The sequence below is a fragment of the Scleropages formosus genome, chromosome 18 (genome assembly GCF_900964775.1).
Source record: "Scleropages formosus chromosome 18, fSclFor1.1, whole genome shotgun sequence".
NCBI lineage: Eukaryota > Metazoa > Chordata > Actinopteri > Osteoglossiformes > Osteoglossidae > Scleropages > Scleropages formosus.
The window spans coordinates 18,177,431-18,193,792 of record NC_041823.1 but is presented as its reverse complement, the minus strand read 5'-3'; the positions used below and the strand labels follow the sequence as shown (position 1 = coordinate 18,193,792).

General features: G+C 45.1%; 2 protein-coding genes across 3 annotated transcripts; both read right to left on the bottom strand.

The window, feature by feature from the left end:
• Positions 1–302: 302 nt before the first annotated feature.
• On the bottom strand, positions 303–3,698 carry LOC108924173 (zinc-binding protein A33-like). Its single transcript, XM_018735385.1, has 9 exons — positions 3,649–3,698; positions 2,684–2,828; positions 2,430–2,525; positions 2,376–2,391; positions 2,096–2,322; positions 1,562–1,635; positions 949–1,064; positions 405–863; positions 303–310 (listed from the first exon to the last, which is right to left on the bottom strand). Exons 1-9 carry the CDS (start codon positions 3,696–3,698, stop codon positions 303–305), a joined length of 1,191 nt encoding a protein of 396 aa, XP_018590901.1.
• Positions 3,632–16,300, bottom strand: setdb1a (SET domain bifurcated histone lysine methyltransferase 1a). 2 transcript variants are annotated; one of them, XM_018734761.2, is made up of 25 exons: positions 16,039–16,300; positions 14,661–14,859; positions 13,646–13,809; positions 13,415–13,458; positions 13,183–13,309; positions 12,898–13,074; positions 12,354–12,555; positions 12,132–12,205; positions 10,529–10,719; positions 10,273–10,402; positions 9,971–10,106; positions 9,637–9,807; positions 8,975–9,323; positions 8,397–8,749; positions 7,976–8,092; positions 7,638–7,807; positions 7,147–7,389; positions 6,484–6,660; positions 5,988–6,166; positions 5,841–5,866; positions 5,527–5,581; positions 5,324–5,411; positions 4,975–5,213; positions 4,686–4,774; positions 3,632–4,064 (listed from the first exon to the last, which is right to left on the bottom strand). In XM_018734761.2, the coding sequence occupies exons 2-25, from the start codon at positions 14,855–14,857 to the stop codon at positions 3,947–3,949; spliced, it is 3,816 nt and encodes a 1,271-aa protein (XP_018590277.2). In that variant the 5' UTR covers positions 14,858–14,859; positions 16,039–16,300; the 3' UTR covers positions 3,632–3,946. The 2 variants fall into 2 exon arrangements, with proteins under 2 accessions (XP_018590277.2, XP_018590287.2); XM_018734771.2 differs by lacking the exon at positions 16,039–16,300 and adding an exon at positions 15,708–15,795.
• Positions 16,301–16,362: the final 62 nt, after the last annotated feature.

Sequence of the window (16,362 nt, the reverse complement as noted above, 5' to 3'; positions counted from 1 at the left end):
TGCAAACGCCACACCCCCCGAGCTGAGCTCGAACCCACACCCACCTATCAGCTCATGAGTTGTGACACTTTTAGACACTTAAACAATTAGACTATTATTTCTTAGAGGAAAAAATGTTCATGCATGAAAAGACACACACACAACTAATTAAAGTAGCAGTGCAGGGTGCAATTCTTTCAATAGGTTTACAGAAGAGTGATGATCTCAACGATCTGCATTATATACGTGCATCTCGACGGAAATATATTTGCAAACGCCAGCTCCGTGACACGTCACGATTGCGCTTGCCGTGCTTCCGTTGCCTAATCTCCTGCTCATCACGCAACCGGAAGGAGTCAGTACCAGCATGCTGTCAGAGGGGCAGAATTTAGCCCGTCGAGGTAAACCCCCGGACTGAGACACACGGCAAGAGGACGGGAAAAAGCTGCAGTTTGCCGAGTGAATGAGGCTCATGGTGTCTGCACTGTGGAAAGAAACCCGTTTGGACTCGCAGTCCAGGTAGAGCCCCGTCTTCCTAGGTTTGACGCTCGGATTCACAGCTGTTTCGGTGCCGTTGTCAGTGAAAGCGTAGCCTTTGTCATGTTTCAGAAACAGCTGCTTTTCCTCTTTAACCTTTATTTGATCCGTCTCGCCTCCCTTAACGCCTACGCCCCAGTCTAACTTCTTCCTGACATCCACCTCCGGGTAGTGCTGGCCCGTACCGAAGGTCTCCTCGCTCACGGCCGTGCCCCTGTAGTCGGCTGCAGGTTCCTTGGTCTTGAACAAATAGCCGCTTTGCCTGTCGAGCTGCCGGACGCCGGAGCCGTCCGCACACGGTTTCAGGTAGGGGTCGTCATTCGGCTTCGGAGTGAGGCGCTCAGGACCTGAGGGCAAAATGGACTCCGAACATCAGAGTTGGTGAACTCGAATTCTGTCAGTCCAAACCAGCAAAAGTAGTTCTAATCCCACCTGATCTTATGATCCTCAGCATCTCCTTCCACATGAAGTACAGCAGCTGAGTCTCATAAGCACCCAGGGAGAAGGAGTCAGTGGCAACCCAAAGGTCTTTCGCTCGCGACTCATACCTGTAAAGACAGAATCTTTCATTTGAGGTCTTTTCTCCAAAGCAACTTACAATGTTAAACTATGTACAGTTATTTACTCATTTATACAGCTGGGTAATTTTACTGGAGCACTTCAGGGGAGGTACCTTGCTCAAGGGTACTACAGCTGGGATTAAAACCTGCAAACCTCAGGTCGAAAGGCAGCAGCGATAAACCACTACGCTATCAGCTGTCCCGTCTTAAGAGACTAAACCTGAGAACGAAGTGGCTTCTAGACCCCAGGACACAATCGCAGCTCAGATTCTCAGGTTATGCAGCAGCAGAACACTACGGGGGTTCTTCGCGCTTCAGAATTGTAGATACCCACAGTGGTGGTGTGCCACTTTGCCACCACACTCTGAAATGAGAGAAATAATCCATAAAGATGTCATAAGAGCGATGCATCATTTTAAATGTTAGTCTATATGGGAGAAGTTTGATAATAATCAAAGTTTTATTGCTTTAGTTGCATAACTCACAACTGTTTTTTTCTGTTCCCATCGTCTGTTTCCTTGAGTTCCAACATGAAAAGGTGCCCTTCTTCACTCCACCACTGTACAGATAACATTTTTCAAAACCAGGCAGACACACACATTCACACACACACGGTGGGACAACCCTTACAGAAAATAGTTTTTTTTTTTGTACTTGTGCATGTAGTAGATTTTTCAGGCAGAAACGAATGACAAATACAGCTTGTCCAACCAACTGCAAACTATATTCTGAGCTTAATAATGAAATAATACAATGAAACCAAAAGCGCTCAAGATGATTTTCTTTTTTTTTTTTTACAAATTCAGGAATGTATTCTCACGTTCCTGAGAAATTCACTTAAATCACACAGGACACGATAATTAGGAGCAGATTCGCTTCTGATGAAAACCGAAATTCCGCTCGAACCTATAAATAAAAGTGAACGATGATGACGGAATCTATACCTAAATGACTCGGGAGCTCTCGGAGAGAGAGAAGCGTACGAAGCGTGGTGCTGAGGTCTCAGCGGAGGTACAGACCTGCAGGAAGCTGTCTGCTCCAGGGATGTCCAAGGCGGACAGCGGGGTCGCCTCCGTCTTCTTCCTGGTTTCCAGCCTGCTCTCGATCAGGGCCTCGTTTGCCTTCACGACCTCCAGGGCATCTGCCTCCTTCCCCTCGAGCTCCTCGGCGACCTCTTTCTCCTTTCGGCTCAGAAACGAATGCATCTCCTCAACCTGGCTGTGGATTTCAGCCCGCAGCCTTTCCGCTTTCGCCCGGAGCCGGAGGAGCGAGAGGGTCAGCTTTTTTACTATGTCTTACCACGGTAAGCCTCCCTCTGAGGCACAGAGCATTCGAATCTAGTTACAGCCTTACTTGAGTGTTCTTAATCTCCAAATCCCGTAGTTTGGACAGGCTGTCCATAGCACTGTTGTCTTGCAGCAGGAAATTCGAGGCACCGTTCAACTCAGTCTACAACACAGGAGAGAAACACACAGGAGGCAAAGACTTTACTGACAGTTTTAGTCGTAGCCTTGAGGGGACCCACAGCTTCTCCTAGTTCGCCTATGGTTAATTCGCAGTACAATCTTGCCACTTTTGTTTTAAATGAAATGAGAGATTTTCTGTACTTTGTGACAACTGTCAGCCTCCTCGATGGGTTTGAACTCGTGTCCCCGATGCTTCTCATCATCCCTGCAGATCACGCAAACCAGCTTCTGGTCCGTCTCACAGAAGAGCTTCGGTTTCTCATCATGATCAGAACACAAAAAAATCCTTGGAGGCCATCGGTTTTACTTCATTCAAACAGTCTTGGCAGTTACATGCACTCCCCCTTCTGTGCTTTTGACTCCTTGGTCTTCCGGTTTGTGTGCGTACGCAAAACCCTACATGGAACTAAATGTATCTTCTGGAACACAAATGTGATCAAAGAAGAATATCAAGTACTGTCCCAACCTTGCAAAGAGCCTTGCAAACAGGTTTCTTTTGTAAAACAGTTCAGTTCATACATGTGCAAAAAGAGATTTTAAGGGCAAAATCTCACACACGCACACACACACACACACACACACACACACACACACACACACACACACAGAAACCACTTGTCCCATGCAGGCTTGCAGAGAGCCAGAGCCTAACCCAGCAGCACAGGGCATAGGGGATACACCCAGGTCAGGATGCAAGTCCATCACAAGGCACCCCAAGCAGGACTCAAACCCTAGACCCAGCAGAGAGCAGGACCCAGTCAATTCCGCTGCACCACCGTGCCTAAGGGCAAAGTCTTCTGTGTAATTTTAAATTAAACTTAAAAAAAAAAAAAAAAAAGACACAAAGGACAGCAGTATTTGTACAATTTGAAAATTTCTGTTTTCCCTAAAATTTTCTGTGGAACTATTTTCTACATACACCCTTAACCGTGAATGGCTTTATACATATATAAAAACCACATCTCAGTGTAACTGATAATGACTTTTGTAACAGTGTGAAGAAGGTACAGGAAAAAGACACATCTCGATACCTTTTTTCATTTGACAATTAGAGCCAGGAAAACTTAGGTCCACATACGGAGAAATTTTATTTCCAAGAAATGTACAGCTTGGTCTGGTATTCTGGCAGGGGGTAAATAGTGAAATGGAATTGCATTGAGATCAGATTAGAGCTTTAAAGTAAAAAATACTAAAAAATGTCAGTGAGCATAAGAGTCATGACAAACAGAAACAAAACAAGAGATGCAGGGAGGGGAATCAACACAGATGATTTTAGGAGAGGAAGAATGTTCAGCAGTCAGTGTCTGCATAAGTCATGCTGATGGACGGACACAGCGAAGGCAAAAATGACTGCTGCAGGGGCTGTGTGTCCACTGGACTCTGCTTCAAAGGGGTCTGGTCCTCCTACAGCAGTCGTCCACGGCACTCAGTGGAGCCACAGCAGCACAGCAGCTCCTTTCCTTCGACGCTGCCCACCTCGTAGTTGTAGTCCCATGTCAGCTCTGTGCCTGCCCTGATTCTCCTGAGATGAAAACAGAGGAGGCATCTCAGGTCTCACCAGCTACCAAAGAAATGTGGAAACTCTTAAGTCTTTCAGCAGAGCTTTGAAACGGATCACAAGATGCTTGAACAAACACATGAACGAGTATGAAATTCTTTTGTCCCACTGCGTCCAGAGAAACATACCTGCTTCTGCCCTGACCAGAACATTCTGCAATATGAACTTCTGGGCAGGTTCAGGCACTGCTGCATACAGTACAGCGAACTGTGGAAAAACAGCTCAGCCCTTCCGCACTAATTTTTACACTTACATTTATTTTTTTGCAGACACTTTTCTCTAAAGCAATGTGAAAATCAGAGTAAACTAAAATGTATTTAACGGTACACAAAGATGTTCTGTAATAAATGGTTTGGAAAGATATTGGTGTTGAGATCCTTCTGGAATGCTAGAAGGTATTCAGCAGTTTGGAGGGAGAGGGGGTGCTCATTCCATCACAGTGGAGTGAAAACAGAGAACCTATGAACTTTTGACTTTGGACCTCTTTTGAGTTAAACTAGACAATGTTACTGCTGGACAAAGCCAAGTGAAACCTTGATAGTAGGACAAGTCCTGAGTTTTAAAAAAAAAAAAACAACCACATACTTGCTGGCGAAAAAGGCCACCCAAGGAAAGCGCAGGTCGTGTGTGTCCACAAAGACGTTCTGGACAAAGAGGTTTGGACTACAGCTGTGCTGCAGGGGAGCAAGTGAGACGAAGTAGATTAATGACTAAATTTGACCTGACATTAAATACGTTCACAAGTGAAGAAGTAACATAAAAATAATATCACATTTGAGATGCTGCAAAACACCATGTTTTTTAGTCACAGCTCCTGTATGTGTCAAACATCCCCAGTCATGGCTGTTTCCGCTCTCCTTCATTCAGCACTCACATTAAGATAGCGGCCCAGGTTGCCCTCCAGCTTGGCATCGATGATATAGCAAGATTCCTCGCCATCGAAAAACTGCCTTGTGTTCTTCGAGACAGGGCCACCCTCTCCCCCAGTGCCACCAGGTCCTGTCGTCCCTCCCATTCCACCTCCTGCTCCACCCGTCTTAACCATGAGGCTATGAGTGGACTTGAGGGTGAATCCACGGGTTGATTTGACTGCCACTTGCCTCTTTATTGGACCTTAAAATGCGGACGTGGGAAAAACCAATTAAAAAGAGGACATGAAGTAGCAAAGGAATCCCGGTGTCCCCACTGATTCACCCTGCTGCCCATTTCGCTCCTAAACTGACCCTGGGCTTGTCTCTCCTTTTCCTTGTTGTCCTCTGATCCAGAACTTATGGTCTGGACATCATCGCTATCGGAGAGGGTCATCACATCCTGATGGATGAACAGAGAAGGCTATTGTGGGATACGAAATGGCATTAGGGATTACTCCAACACCTCTATGACAGAATCACTGCACTGTTGTGCAATGAGCTTGTGGGGAGTGTACCATGTTGCTGCCACAAGGCCGCTTGCTTCCCTCTGTTTTCACTGAGCTGGAGCCACTAAGGTATAACAGAAAGATCACTGGTCATTTCAGCACATCATCGATCTTCCACAAAGGTGACATTTCCACCACACACACAGTTATTTTACCTTGAAATGCTTCAAGGACAATGGGGTTTACTATTACAAGATACTAATGCTTAAAATACCCTTTACAATTTGAAACGATTTCATGTAAAACAACACACTGTCGTAAACAGTCTCACATAGAGCGACCAAACAAAACTAGGAGAGAAAAGATCTTAAAAACAGACTTACAGGGAAGGTTTTTGATCCACAGGTTCCTGTCAGAGAATGCAAACAAAAAGCTTATAGGGCAACACTGGTTATGGTTATCACTTTTATTTAAATGTAAAAACAAGGAGTACTCCAGTCAGAATCTGAAGAAGTCTTGCTCTCCCTTACCTTCTTCTCAACCTTCTGGTTTTCCAGTTTTACTACTGGCTGGGAGCTGGAAGAGGAAGAATGGCTGGATAACCAGGAGGCCACCTTGCTTTTCCCACTCTCCTCTGGCATGGAAGGTGGTTTCCCCTCCTCTGTTCCCTCTGCTGAAGTGCTCAAACCATCCTTACTGTCTTGGCTCTCTGTACAGCCATAGGGATGGAGGTAAAAATGTAGTGAACAGACTTCCACTATATGCAAATTTGCTCATAATATCTCTTGAGTTTCACTAAACTATGTAAAACACACTATCACCAAAACCATTTTTGCGGACTGCTGAATGCAAAAGTTGACAGATGGCTTATTTCTAAAGGATACTTTCACACTACAAGTTTCTGCAAAGCAACACACACTTCTAAATGTGGAAGGCATTCAAAAACCCAGAGAACATTATGCAGAGCAATCGAGAGAGAGAGAAGTTACTCCACAAGGCTGTCCACACCACTGCCCACTTTCTTACCCTCCTTCATTCCCTTTGCCTGTCTTCGGGTTGTATAGCTTCTCCATACAGAACTAGAGTTATAGCAGTTGTCCTTCACAAAGTTGTCATCGGAGCTGTCATCATCATCATCATTCGAGTCGTCATCATTGTCATCATCATCGTCATCTTCCCCGTCACCAGAAGAGTCACCGCGACCTTTACAAATGGCAGGGTAGGTTTTTCCTTTTTTTTTTTCAAACTATATGTTGATCATGCTTATCTTCTGGTTCTCTACACTCCCCAGCAACACATCAAAGCTCACACACACACACACACACACACACACACACACACACACACACACACACACACACACACACACATTTTCAGAACCGCTTGTCCCATACGGGGTCACGGGGAACCGGAGCCTACCCGGCAACACAGGGCGTAAGGCCGGAGGGGGAAGGGGACACGCCCAGGACGGGACGCCAGTCCGCCACAAGGCACCCCAAGCGGGATTCGAACCCCAGACCCACCAGAGAGCAGGACTGTGGTCCAACCCACTGCGCCACCGCACCCCTACATCAAAGCTCATTTCAAGAATATCTGGTGCAGTCCAGCCCTTATAAAAAATGTACTATTTACATCTGTGCTTCTGACAAAACTGAACAGGGAACAAGACTGAAATCCAATGTTAGTCACCCCTGCCTCCGTTGCCACTGCCGGTGTCCTCGTTCCTGCGACCTACTCTTCCGTGGGAACTCATGGAGGTCAGCTTCACCCTGCTCATGTCAACACCGCTGCCATCACTGTCTGAACAGTGCGCCTCACTCTCATAGCCCTCCTTGAAGTTCTCCACACTCTCAATGTGGTCCAGGTTGGCAAAGTACTCATCGCCCATCTCCAACCCCTCTTTGTCTGCAAAGTCATCTGTCAGAATTTTCCCTAGCAGAAAAACAAAGAAAGATAATGAAGTACTGCAGGTGCAGAAAAGAACTTGTATAAAATAGGCATTAAATAGCAGGAACAAGAACAATCCTAAGTAGAAGTGAAGTTTCTCCAAGTAAGCAGTGACAGTTTATTGTAAACACACAAAACAAAACCACATAGCGACTTCTTGTTTAACAAAGAATTTTTCCCACACTATTTTGTCCTGAAAAAGTCTATAATGAACCTCTAGCTCCCATCTTCACCTGCATAAATGCAGACAAAAGATCCCTTGGCCACGTCATCCAGGCAGCGAATGCCCCAGCCCTTGTTCTGCGTCTTGAAGAGCTGTAGGCGAACCTGAAGACCGTGCTGGACCAGCCTGTTGGTGCACATCTGGGGGTTACAGCGGCACCGCTTGTTACACTCATACACCCTAAACGGGAGGGAGAGAGGGAGAGAGAGAAAAGAGAAAGGTGATTGCACAGATGCAAAATATGCTTGCTCTCCACTGACAGATTCCCCTGCATCATTCCTCGGACATTCTGTAGACAACAAATGAGATGCATTCGAGACATGGAGAGAGACACAGGATGACACCTACCCTGTTGGAAGGCACTCCTCCAGCCTTTTATATGTGTATCCAGCATTTGGGTTGATCTGGCCTCCTGGGGTGCAGGCAGTGGCCTGGAGGGTCAGCTGGTGGCAGGAACACTTTGACCTGAAGCAACAACCCACACAGTAGTTGATCCCCTCGCACTGAAACTCAGCCAACTTGGTCCTTAAGTATTCACCAAACTATGGTGAAAACTGGACCACCAGGACAAATCAATAATGGAAATCAGTTAGTTGAGGGTTCCTCTTGCAAAACTACATAAATACTTACTTTCACACCAACATGAGAAACCAGTACTCATTTCCACACCTTAATCAAATGACAAATCAGAAGAAAACAGGCCTGAACACCCACAAATACACACATCATCACAAGAAAAGAAAGTAAGGGCTCAGCACTTCCCACTCACTTGTTCCTGCAGCCATCTGTGCAGTCACAGCCCACTAGGAAGTCAGGACTGGTGTTGATGAAGACGCCGTCAGCTGGGATCCGCTCTTTGCTGTAGGCCACGTTGGGTGGGGGGGTCATGTCGATCTCATTGACGCAAGATAGGGGGATGTCCTCGCGACCGTTTGTTATGTCTCGGATGTAGTAGAAAGGCTTCTGGGGCTGGAAGCGGCGGTCCACCAGCACATAAGGGTCCAGGCAGAACATTTCCAGGAAGATGAAGTCGCAGTTTGTCTGGAAGAGGTAATGCTCAATCTCTGCCATGTTGCGCAGGCACCGGCCACATGGGGACTTGTAGATTACATGGAACGACATCTGTGGCAAAGTGGGAGAACAAATATGACATGTTGGTAGGCAAGATATAAAAAAAACGCTGTATAAGAAAAAGATCCTATTCTGACCAATATATAACTAGAAGAAAAAACACAAACAATTAGTGCATATCTGGCAACAATAAGTTCTCAGACAAGTTCCTCCTCAAACCACTGACTGTGAACGGCCTCAGGGAAGACACACGAGGCGTCCAGCTTGGTCCCTCACCTTGCGGTTGACACGACGGCGACCAGTCATGCGGCGAAACTCGTAGAGGAGGGGTGTGAGCAGTGGGTTGCGACCACGGTGCTCATCGATGCAGGTGGGTCGAATGCGATTCAAGCATGCGGGGGAGCAGGTGTGGGGCAGGTAGAAGAGGCGCTCGTTAGGAGCCTGGTAGGAGGGCTCCTGGGGGACCCGGTCACAGGTGTATAGGGGATTTGTTTGTGGTGTAACAGGGACAATTTGCTGCGGGGGCGGGGGCGGAGGCAGCTGGGGGAGCTGTAGGGGCTGCTGTGGGTTCATGGGAGAGATGGAAGTAACAGTCTGCGTTGAGCCTGGCTGCAACACAAAGATCCTGTGTTTTTGGGATAGAGTGCAGAGGGGACAGGAAAGAGGGATATTAGAATTATGGCACATTTTCTTTTTTACTGCAGCCACTATTTCACCTATTTTGTGCTCATAACGCCCATGGCATGTTTAAAAAAAAAAAAAAAAAAAAAAAAGGGACAGACCCATGATCCACAGGCCTTTGTACAGAAATTCAGAAGGAATAAGAAGATTTTTTTTTTTTTAAATTGTTAGTCACTTCACTTATTACCACACCTTTACCATCCTTACATCCTGCCTTGTCACTTATTAATCAGTCTGCAAACCCCGCCATGGTCTACCTGGTTGTGTTCCCAGGCACGATGGTAGTGCTGGTATTGGAGACAGGCTGCAAGGGCCTGGAACTGGTCACTAGGGCATCATTTGGACGAGTGGGCACCAGAGGAGTTACAAAGGGAGAAGTGCTCTTTTTGGCTACTTGTTGTTTTGAACGGGCCAGACTGTCCGGGCTCCTGAGAAAACCAGAAAAGGGCAGGAACCGTTACAGTCCCTGAAACGGAGCACCGCTCACACTATGTTTTAACATTATAGAGTGCTGTTACACTGATACTGATTAATGACCCTGAAAAGAATAGAAATATACGCAAGGCTTTAGAGTGGTTCTTCAGTACTCACTCTGGGCGTGGGGTCTGTATTGGATGAACTATTTGGAGTGGTCTGGTGTTGGGTGAGGTGAACTGAGTTTTATTTGCTGCCGTGTTGCTGGCCTCACTGATGTACTGGACAACGGGTCCTTTTGTCCTCACAGCTCCTGAATCATCGCAACAGATGTGAAGTTCATTAAACTACTTTCATACCCATATACAAGGGTATTGATTATACAAAGATCAAACAAGTAAAGTTGTAGAGATGAAGAAAAACAGAAAATTTCATTCAGAATCAGGTGTGAGTGGCATAAAAAGTCAGAAGTGCATTACCCATATTGGGGCGGGTTCTTTGGTGTCCACCCGGTTTCCTCTCCTGGGTATTGGCACAGTTCATCTTCAGGTTGAACATAGGCTCCAATCGGGTGGATCCCCGATAGATCCACTCACTGCGCTTGTCATCCTGAGACAAGAACCTGGTTACTGCCAGTCTGTGTCTTTGGGACAAGGCCAGCAACTCAACTTCACTATAAAACCCAGGACCAGTAAAACATTCCCAGCAAACAACTGCTCAAGAGCTATCTCTGACCAGGAACAGGATCTTGACAAGGCTGCCATCCACCTCCTCCACACGGCTCTTCCACCAGGTTCCCTCCCACTCGGTCTTGATGACCTGCCCAGCTTTGAGCAACACCATGGGCCTGTTGGGGTAGGCTGTGATGTACTCCTCAATAAAGTCTCTGCAGGAGGCATCCTCGATATCCTCCCAAGTCTTCTTCACTGCAGAGACAAGTGGCCAAAGAGACAAACCAAAGTGAAGCAAAACCACAAACTGATACACATCAGACAAATGAACAGTATGGTGTTCTGCATTGCTCACTCAGAGGTAAAAGGGATTAAATACATCCTGTGATCTGACTGGTTTCTTGCAACTGTGACATGTTTCTTGGTTCTTCTACAGAATCTGGCACCATCTGTGGAATGTTAACTTTATGGCAAACTCAGTTTTTCAAGACATATTCCCTTGCTGCACTGCTAGATATCACTGGGTTTCTTCATTTCCGTTGCAGGAACTTTTCAGTTACTACGTGTTACTGAAAAAGACAGATTCTTACAAGCTGCTGAATCAAGCACCAGCAAGTTACCCAACATTTTAGCTACAGAAAAAATTCCATGTAGGATGCAGAAAGTTATTTTCTCAGATACAACAAAGGGCTCATACACATTAGAAAGGGCCACTTAATGTCCATCTAAAATCATTTTATCATTTAAAAACAAAGCTAGCTGAACAAGAACAGATCAAATTCATGCTGAATTAACATAACTATCACAACATTGATAGATACACTACTTACAAGGGGTTACTCATCCATGCATCAGTGAAACACACTCACTCTGTGACACTCACACACTATGGGGGAACCTGAACAGCAGGTCTTTGGACTGTAGGAGGAAACCCATGCAGACACGGGGAAAACATGCAAACTCCACACAGACTGAGTGGGGATCGAACCCACGTTCTTTCGCACCACCCAAGCGCTTCAAGACAGCAGCGCTACTCGCTGTGCCACCATGCCACCCCATGACCAAACAAGGAACCAGGAAGATAACGGAGGAGACAGCTATAGCAGGTTCGACATGTAAAAAGATAAAACTACACATATTATAGAATATCTCTGGCTTTTAACTGGTTGGCAAGAAGTTTTGAATGATGTTATAAAAATAGGTTTACTGTTACCGCTTTTTCAGGTTTTGATACAACTGACATGTATTCTTAGTTAAATTCTGAACTCATGCAATTACTTCCATTTTTTCTGCTCTGTTCTACACAGCCATTTACCTCCAATTCAAGGCTGCAGAATTTCTTCCATTAATTTTCTAATCACTGATTTCAGAAAGTTTTTTTTTTTTTTTAAACACATCAAACTACATTTATTTATTTAGCTGACAGTTTTTGCCAAAGCAACTTACAGTGTTTAGTCTCTTTCACTGATTTACTTATTTACTTCTATTGGAGCAATTTCAGGTAAGTACCTTACTCAAGGGTACTATAGCAGGAGGCTGGATGTGAACCTGGGTCCCTAGGGGCCAAATGTAGCCGCTCTAACCACTATGCTAGCTCATCAGATTTTCTCTGGAGGAAGAATATACTCTAGCTGTCATATCTACTACAAGCAAACTTATCCTCTTACAAGGCCTGCAGACAGGGTAGAGCTCCGGCAAACCGACATAAGAGGCGTAACCATCATCAAAGAATATGAGAAACCTGCCAAAAACAGAGACAAGAATTTAATACACAGGATGACACAATGCAGAGAAAATTCCACTGACAACAGCAATATCCCCTCCTACTTTTCTTGCTTCACTGAAATTTTTCACCACCCACTGCCCACCTGTTTCTCTACCTCTCTCACCTCATGCGGTTTTTGCTGTTGGGCATTTCGGCTACAATGCCAGCGTAGAGCCACACCTGGTTTCCATCCTTGTATTTGGCTACCACACGTGCACCCACATAGAGGCGCTCTAGTGTGGGGTGGTAATCGAAGGCCACATGGTTCCCCGACAACAGACTCTTTCCTTTGTTTTCAAACTTAACCTTGTACTTGAACCCATTTCCTGTGGCACCGTGAGACATAGAGAGAGGACAATATTACATTTTTACAGAAAGTTGTGAACTCTTCATTCCTCTATTCTGACTGTGAGAAATCCAAATATACAAAGATGCAAGTATCCGGGATTTAGAAAGTGCTGACATCTAGTGTTATGAAAAGCCCAGTTCCCATTTATTTTCTTTCTCCATGCAAAGGAAAAACATAAGAAGAAACAAAGGGAAACAATTATTGAGACTTAAGACCATTTAGGCAGTAAGGTCTTTTCAAAATAGTGCCACCCATCAGTTATGATGGCACAGTAATGTGTGGGTATATGAATGTGTCCAGGTCAAAGAACATGGCGCACCAACTGGGGTGATAGCAATGAGAGTGCCTCGGTGCCATGTCTTGGTCCTCTTCTTGCCCAACACGTTCATATCCACCTTTAGCACATCCTCCTTCAAGGTAGGGTTGGGCTGAGTGGGTGTGTTGCGCGGAGCCTGAGACACAAAAACTGCTGGCATTGGCAACTGGCTGGTTACATCTACGGAAGAAAAAGAGCAGAAGAATATCACCCGTATCACCCATTTAAGTGTTCAAATTTATTTCCAGAATCTAAAAACTAAAGAGACACATAATGATGACAGCTCGCCTCTGCGCGCGACAAGAGACTGCGGTGATTTGGTGGGGGTGCTGGTGGGAGTGGTCCTGTTCACCGCCTGCGCTAGTTTCTGCACCTGCTGGGAGGACCTTTGGAGTGCTGCTGAAGCCTCGTTAAACTGGGGGAGAAAGAAGCAGGGGAGGCAGTGAGGAGGATAGAAATGATAGTAAAGGCACCACTGACACACACAGCATTGCTTTATAAATTATAAATTAGTTCTTACCGTTGGATCCTTGACTGGAGTTGAAACATTTTTGGGTGGAACCACTATACAGCAGGCATAGAATACAAATATATCATGGTCATTCAGATAATACACAATCATATTGATTTCTGCATAATAAACAGGTGCTTCAGTGTGATCAAAAGGGTAAAAAAAAAAAAAGACAGAAATTTGAAAAAGGATTCAAAAACTGACAGCAGGCCAAGGACGACTAACTGAAAAGGTCCGTACCACAACCCACAGCAATGACATCGTCGTCGTCGTCATCATCAATCTCAATTATTTCCGATGACTGTGTACCGCCACCTCCCTCATCTTCCGAGCTGCTCTCCCTGTACACCAGGCCCATTTTGTTGTACACTTCCTTCACTAGAGTCTCACACTCCATTACAGACCTGGAAAAACAACATAGTGTGCACCACATAAGGCCATCCATCAATTATCAATAACTGCTTGTCCAGTGCAGGGTTGCAGTGGTCTGGAACCTATCTCAAAAGCACAGGGGTGAGACAGGATTACTCCCTGGATGCCTGGGACACCAGTCTACCACAGGGCAAGCACATGAACACACACAAGCATGCATAAAATGGGAAATTTAAACTAACCAGTTCACCTAAAACAAAGGACTTTGTATTGTGTGAAGAAACCCATGAGAACATGGGGTGAACTTGCACATTCCTCACAGACTGAACTCAAACACATTTACCACATGAAAAAACAGTATCATCATCATCACTACTACTGAAAAACTGTAAAAAACAAAACGGTTAAATTCACCATCATTTCAGTTTTTATTTAAACAATGCTGTCCAGCTAGAGTCATTAGAAGTCACTCAGAACAAGTTTCACAGACATTCATAACATTTTTTGTAGCAAGCACTTATTAAATCCAGCACTTAGATTCTATTAGAACATTTCAGCAGTAATCTTCTCTTATAAAGGATATATGACATATTTAAATTAAGGCACAAAAAATAAGCTTGTTTACTGCAAGCTTTCAGTTTTATTTCTCCAGGGAAAGGTTATATGGTTTTAAAAAAAAAAAAAAAATTAATGAATATTCCATATATAAATAAACAAAGTTTTAAAAAAAAAAAAAATATTATGTCAACCACGCTGAAGGACAGTTCCACCATTACGTGCAGAAAGTCTACGTGCGCGAGAGAGGAACGTTGCCTATCGATGGAGACTCTACTCCTAAGAAGCACAGGCACGAAGAGACGGGAAGAGACAGGAAGTCACTCACTCGGAGGCACTGCTGAAGAGAGAGTCCACTACGGCCACCTCCCTTTCCCTCTGTTCCACCCAGTGCTGGAGCTCAGCCAGCTGTGCCTTCCTCTGCCTCACCACCTCGCTGCGCTCCACTTCCTCCTCGATGCAACGGCGCAGCTCCTCCAGCGACATGCCGAGCTCCTCCATGACACCGTCGTCTAAGCCCTCCATCCCTGAAGGCCAAGAAAAAGTTGTAGTAAACATGCGAGACTGGACTGACCGAGGCTTAGAAAACCGGGTTTACAGGAGCACAATTACAAATATGATCACTCATGGTCCTGAGGACTCAACTCCAGCACAGCGACACACCCCTTTAGGCTTACTGTCACCCCTGAACTCGTAGCAGCGTAAGGATAGCAGGAAAACCCCGGCACTTCAGCGACACAGTTGAACTGTATCGATCTAAACGCAAGAGGAAAACAAACCCACGTCCTTTAAAAACCAAAAGCGAAGGAAACCCCGAAAGCCTGAAATCCAACATAACACGCCAATCAAGACAGGCTTAATGTATAACTGTCTCAAAGAGACAATTGCAGAATCAGCTTTCACCAGCAGAACGGTCAGTGCATTATCGTTACTGAAAATCAGTGGTGACTGGAGGAAATTCAACCCTTGTCCTGAACAAGAAGTAGTTCATAAGAACACCTCCACTAAGTCTTAGATCTAATATTATGCTGCTCTGCCTGCAGCAGAAAGGAAGCAACAAATAACAATGCCAAGCGCGTATCAACTTAAAGCACACAACGAATACACGTTTTTACTACACATAATACTGTAGTGTTTTTATATTGCACTGCTTCTTTGTTGTCAAATAGGAGCAAAATGCTCGGTGTAAACAGACTCAAAGAACTCTCTGCCAGAACCGATGCGGCAAAATGAAGGAGTAAACTGCAGCGCTCGTGTTACATCTCTCTAATAATCAGTGATGATTTCGCGATACCACAAACACAATGCTTCCGGTGGATATAACAAATGACAAATGGTGAGTAAAGCCAAAGAGGTATGTAAAATGATCCGAGACCTTATTTACTATCCACACGTTACTCTCGACAGAACATCGCTCATCATGTTTGACGTGTTAAAAAGTTGACGACGGGAACTTTTACGTCATAAAAACGCGACTGCGCGTGAATTCAAATACAAGATTGTTTACATATTCGGGCACACCACCGCTAATGAGAATAACTCGAAAATGTATTCTGTGCAGGAAAATGCATGTTAAAATACTCCTAGATAAAGGAAGTCTATGATATCGACACCATTTCGAAGGTGATTCTCCACAAAGTCGCTACGCTAGAAGAATCTGGACAACACAAGCTTGCGAATCGCATTTCTCTCTGCAAATTATTTACCTTAATTCACGGCCTTGTTTGTTACCAGCTGTTTCTTTCTTAATATCCAGGCGACCAAAGGCATTGATACACAGGCCTGCGCTCATTTAGTCTTGCAATTATTATTTACTCAATTTAACGAAATTAAGACTACACTCAAGGCACTCCGTCTCACCATCCACCTCGGGCCGATCCTTCAGCGAATCAGAGTCGTGCACGCCCCCACACGATTCCTATTCGCTGTCATTTTGAGTGACACTTCGTTTCAGTCATACGGTTATGACCCGCGTTACCGGTGAGTTTGAGCGGGAAATGGTTTTATTGCGAATAGGTGTATTATGGGAA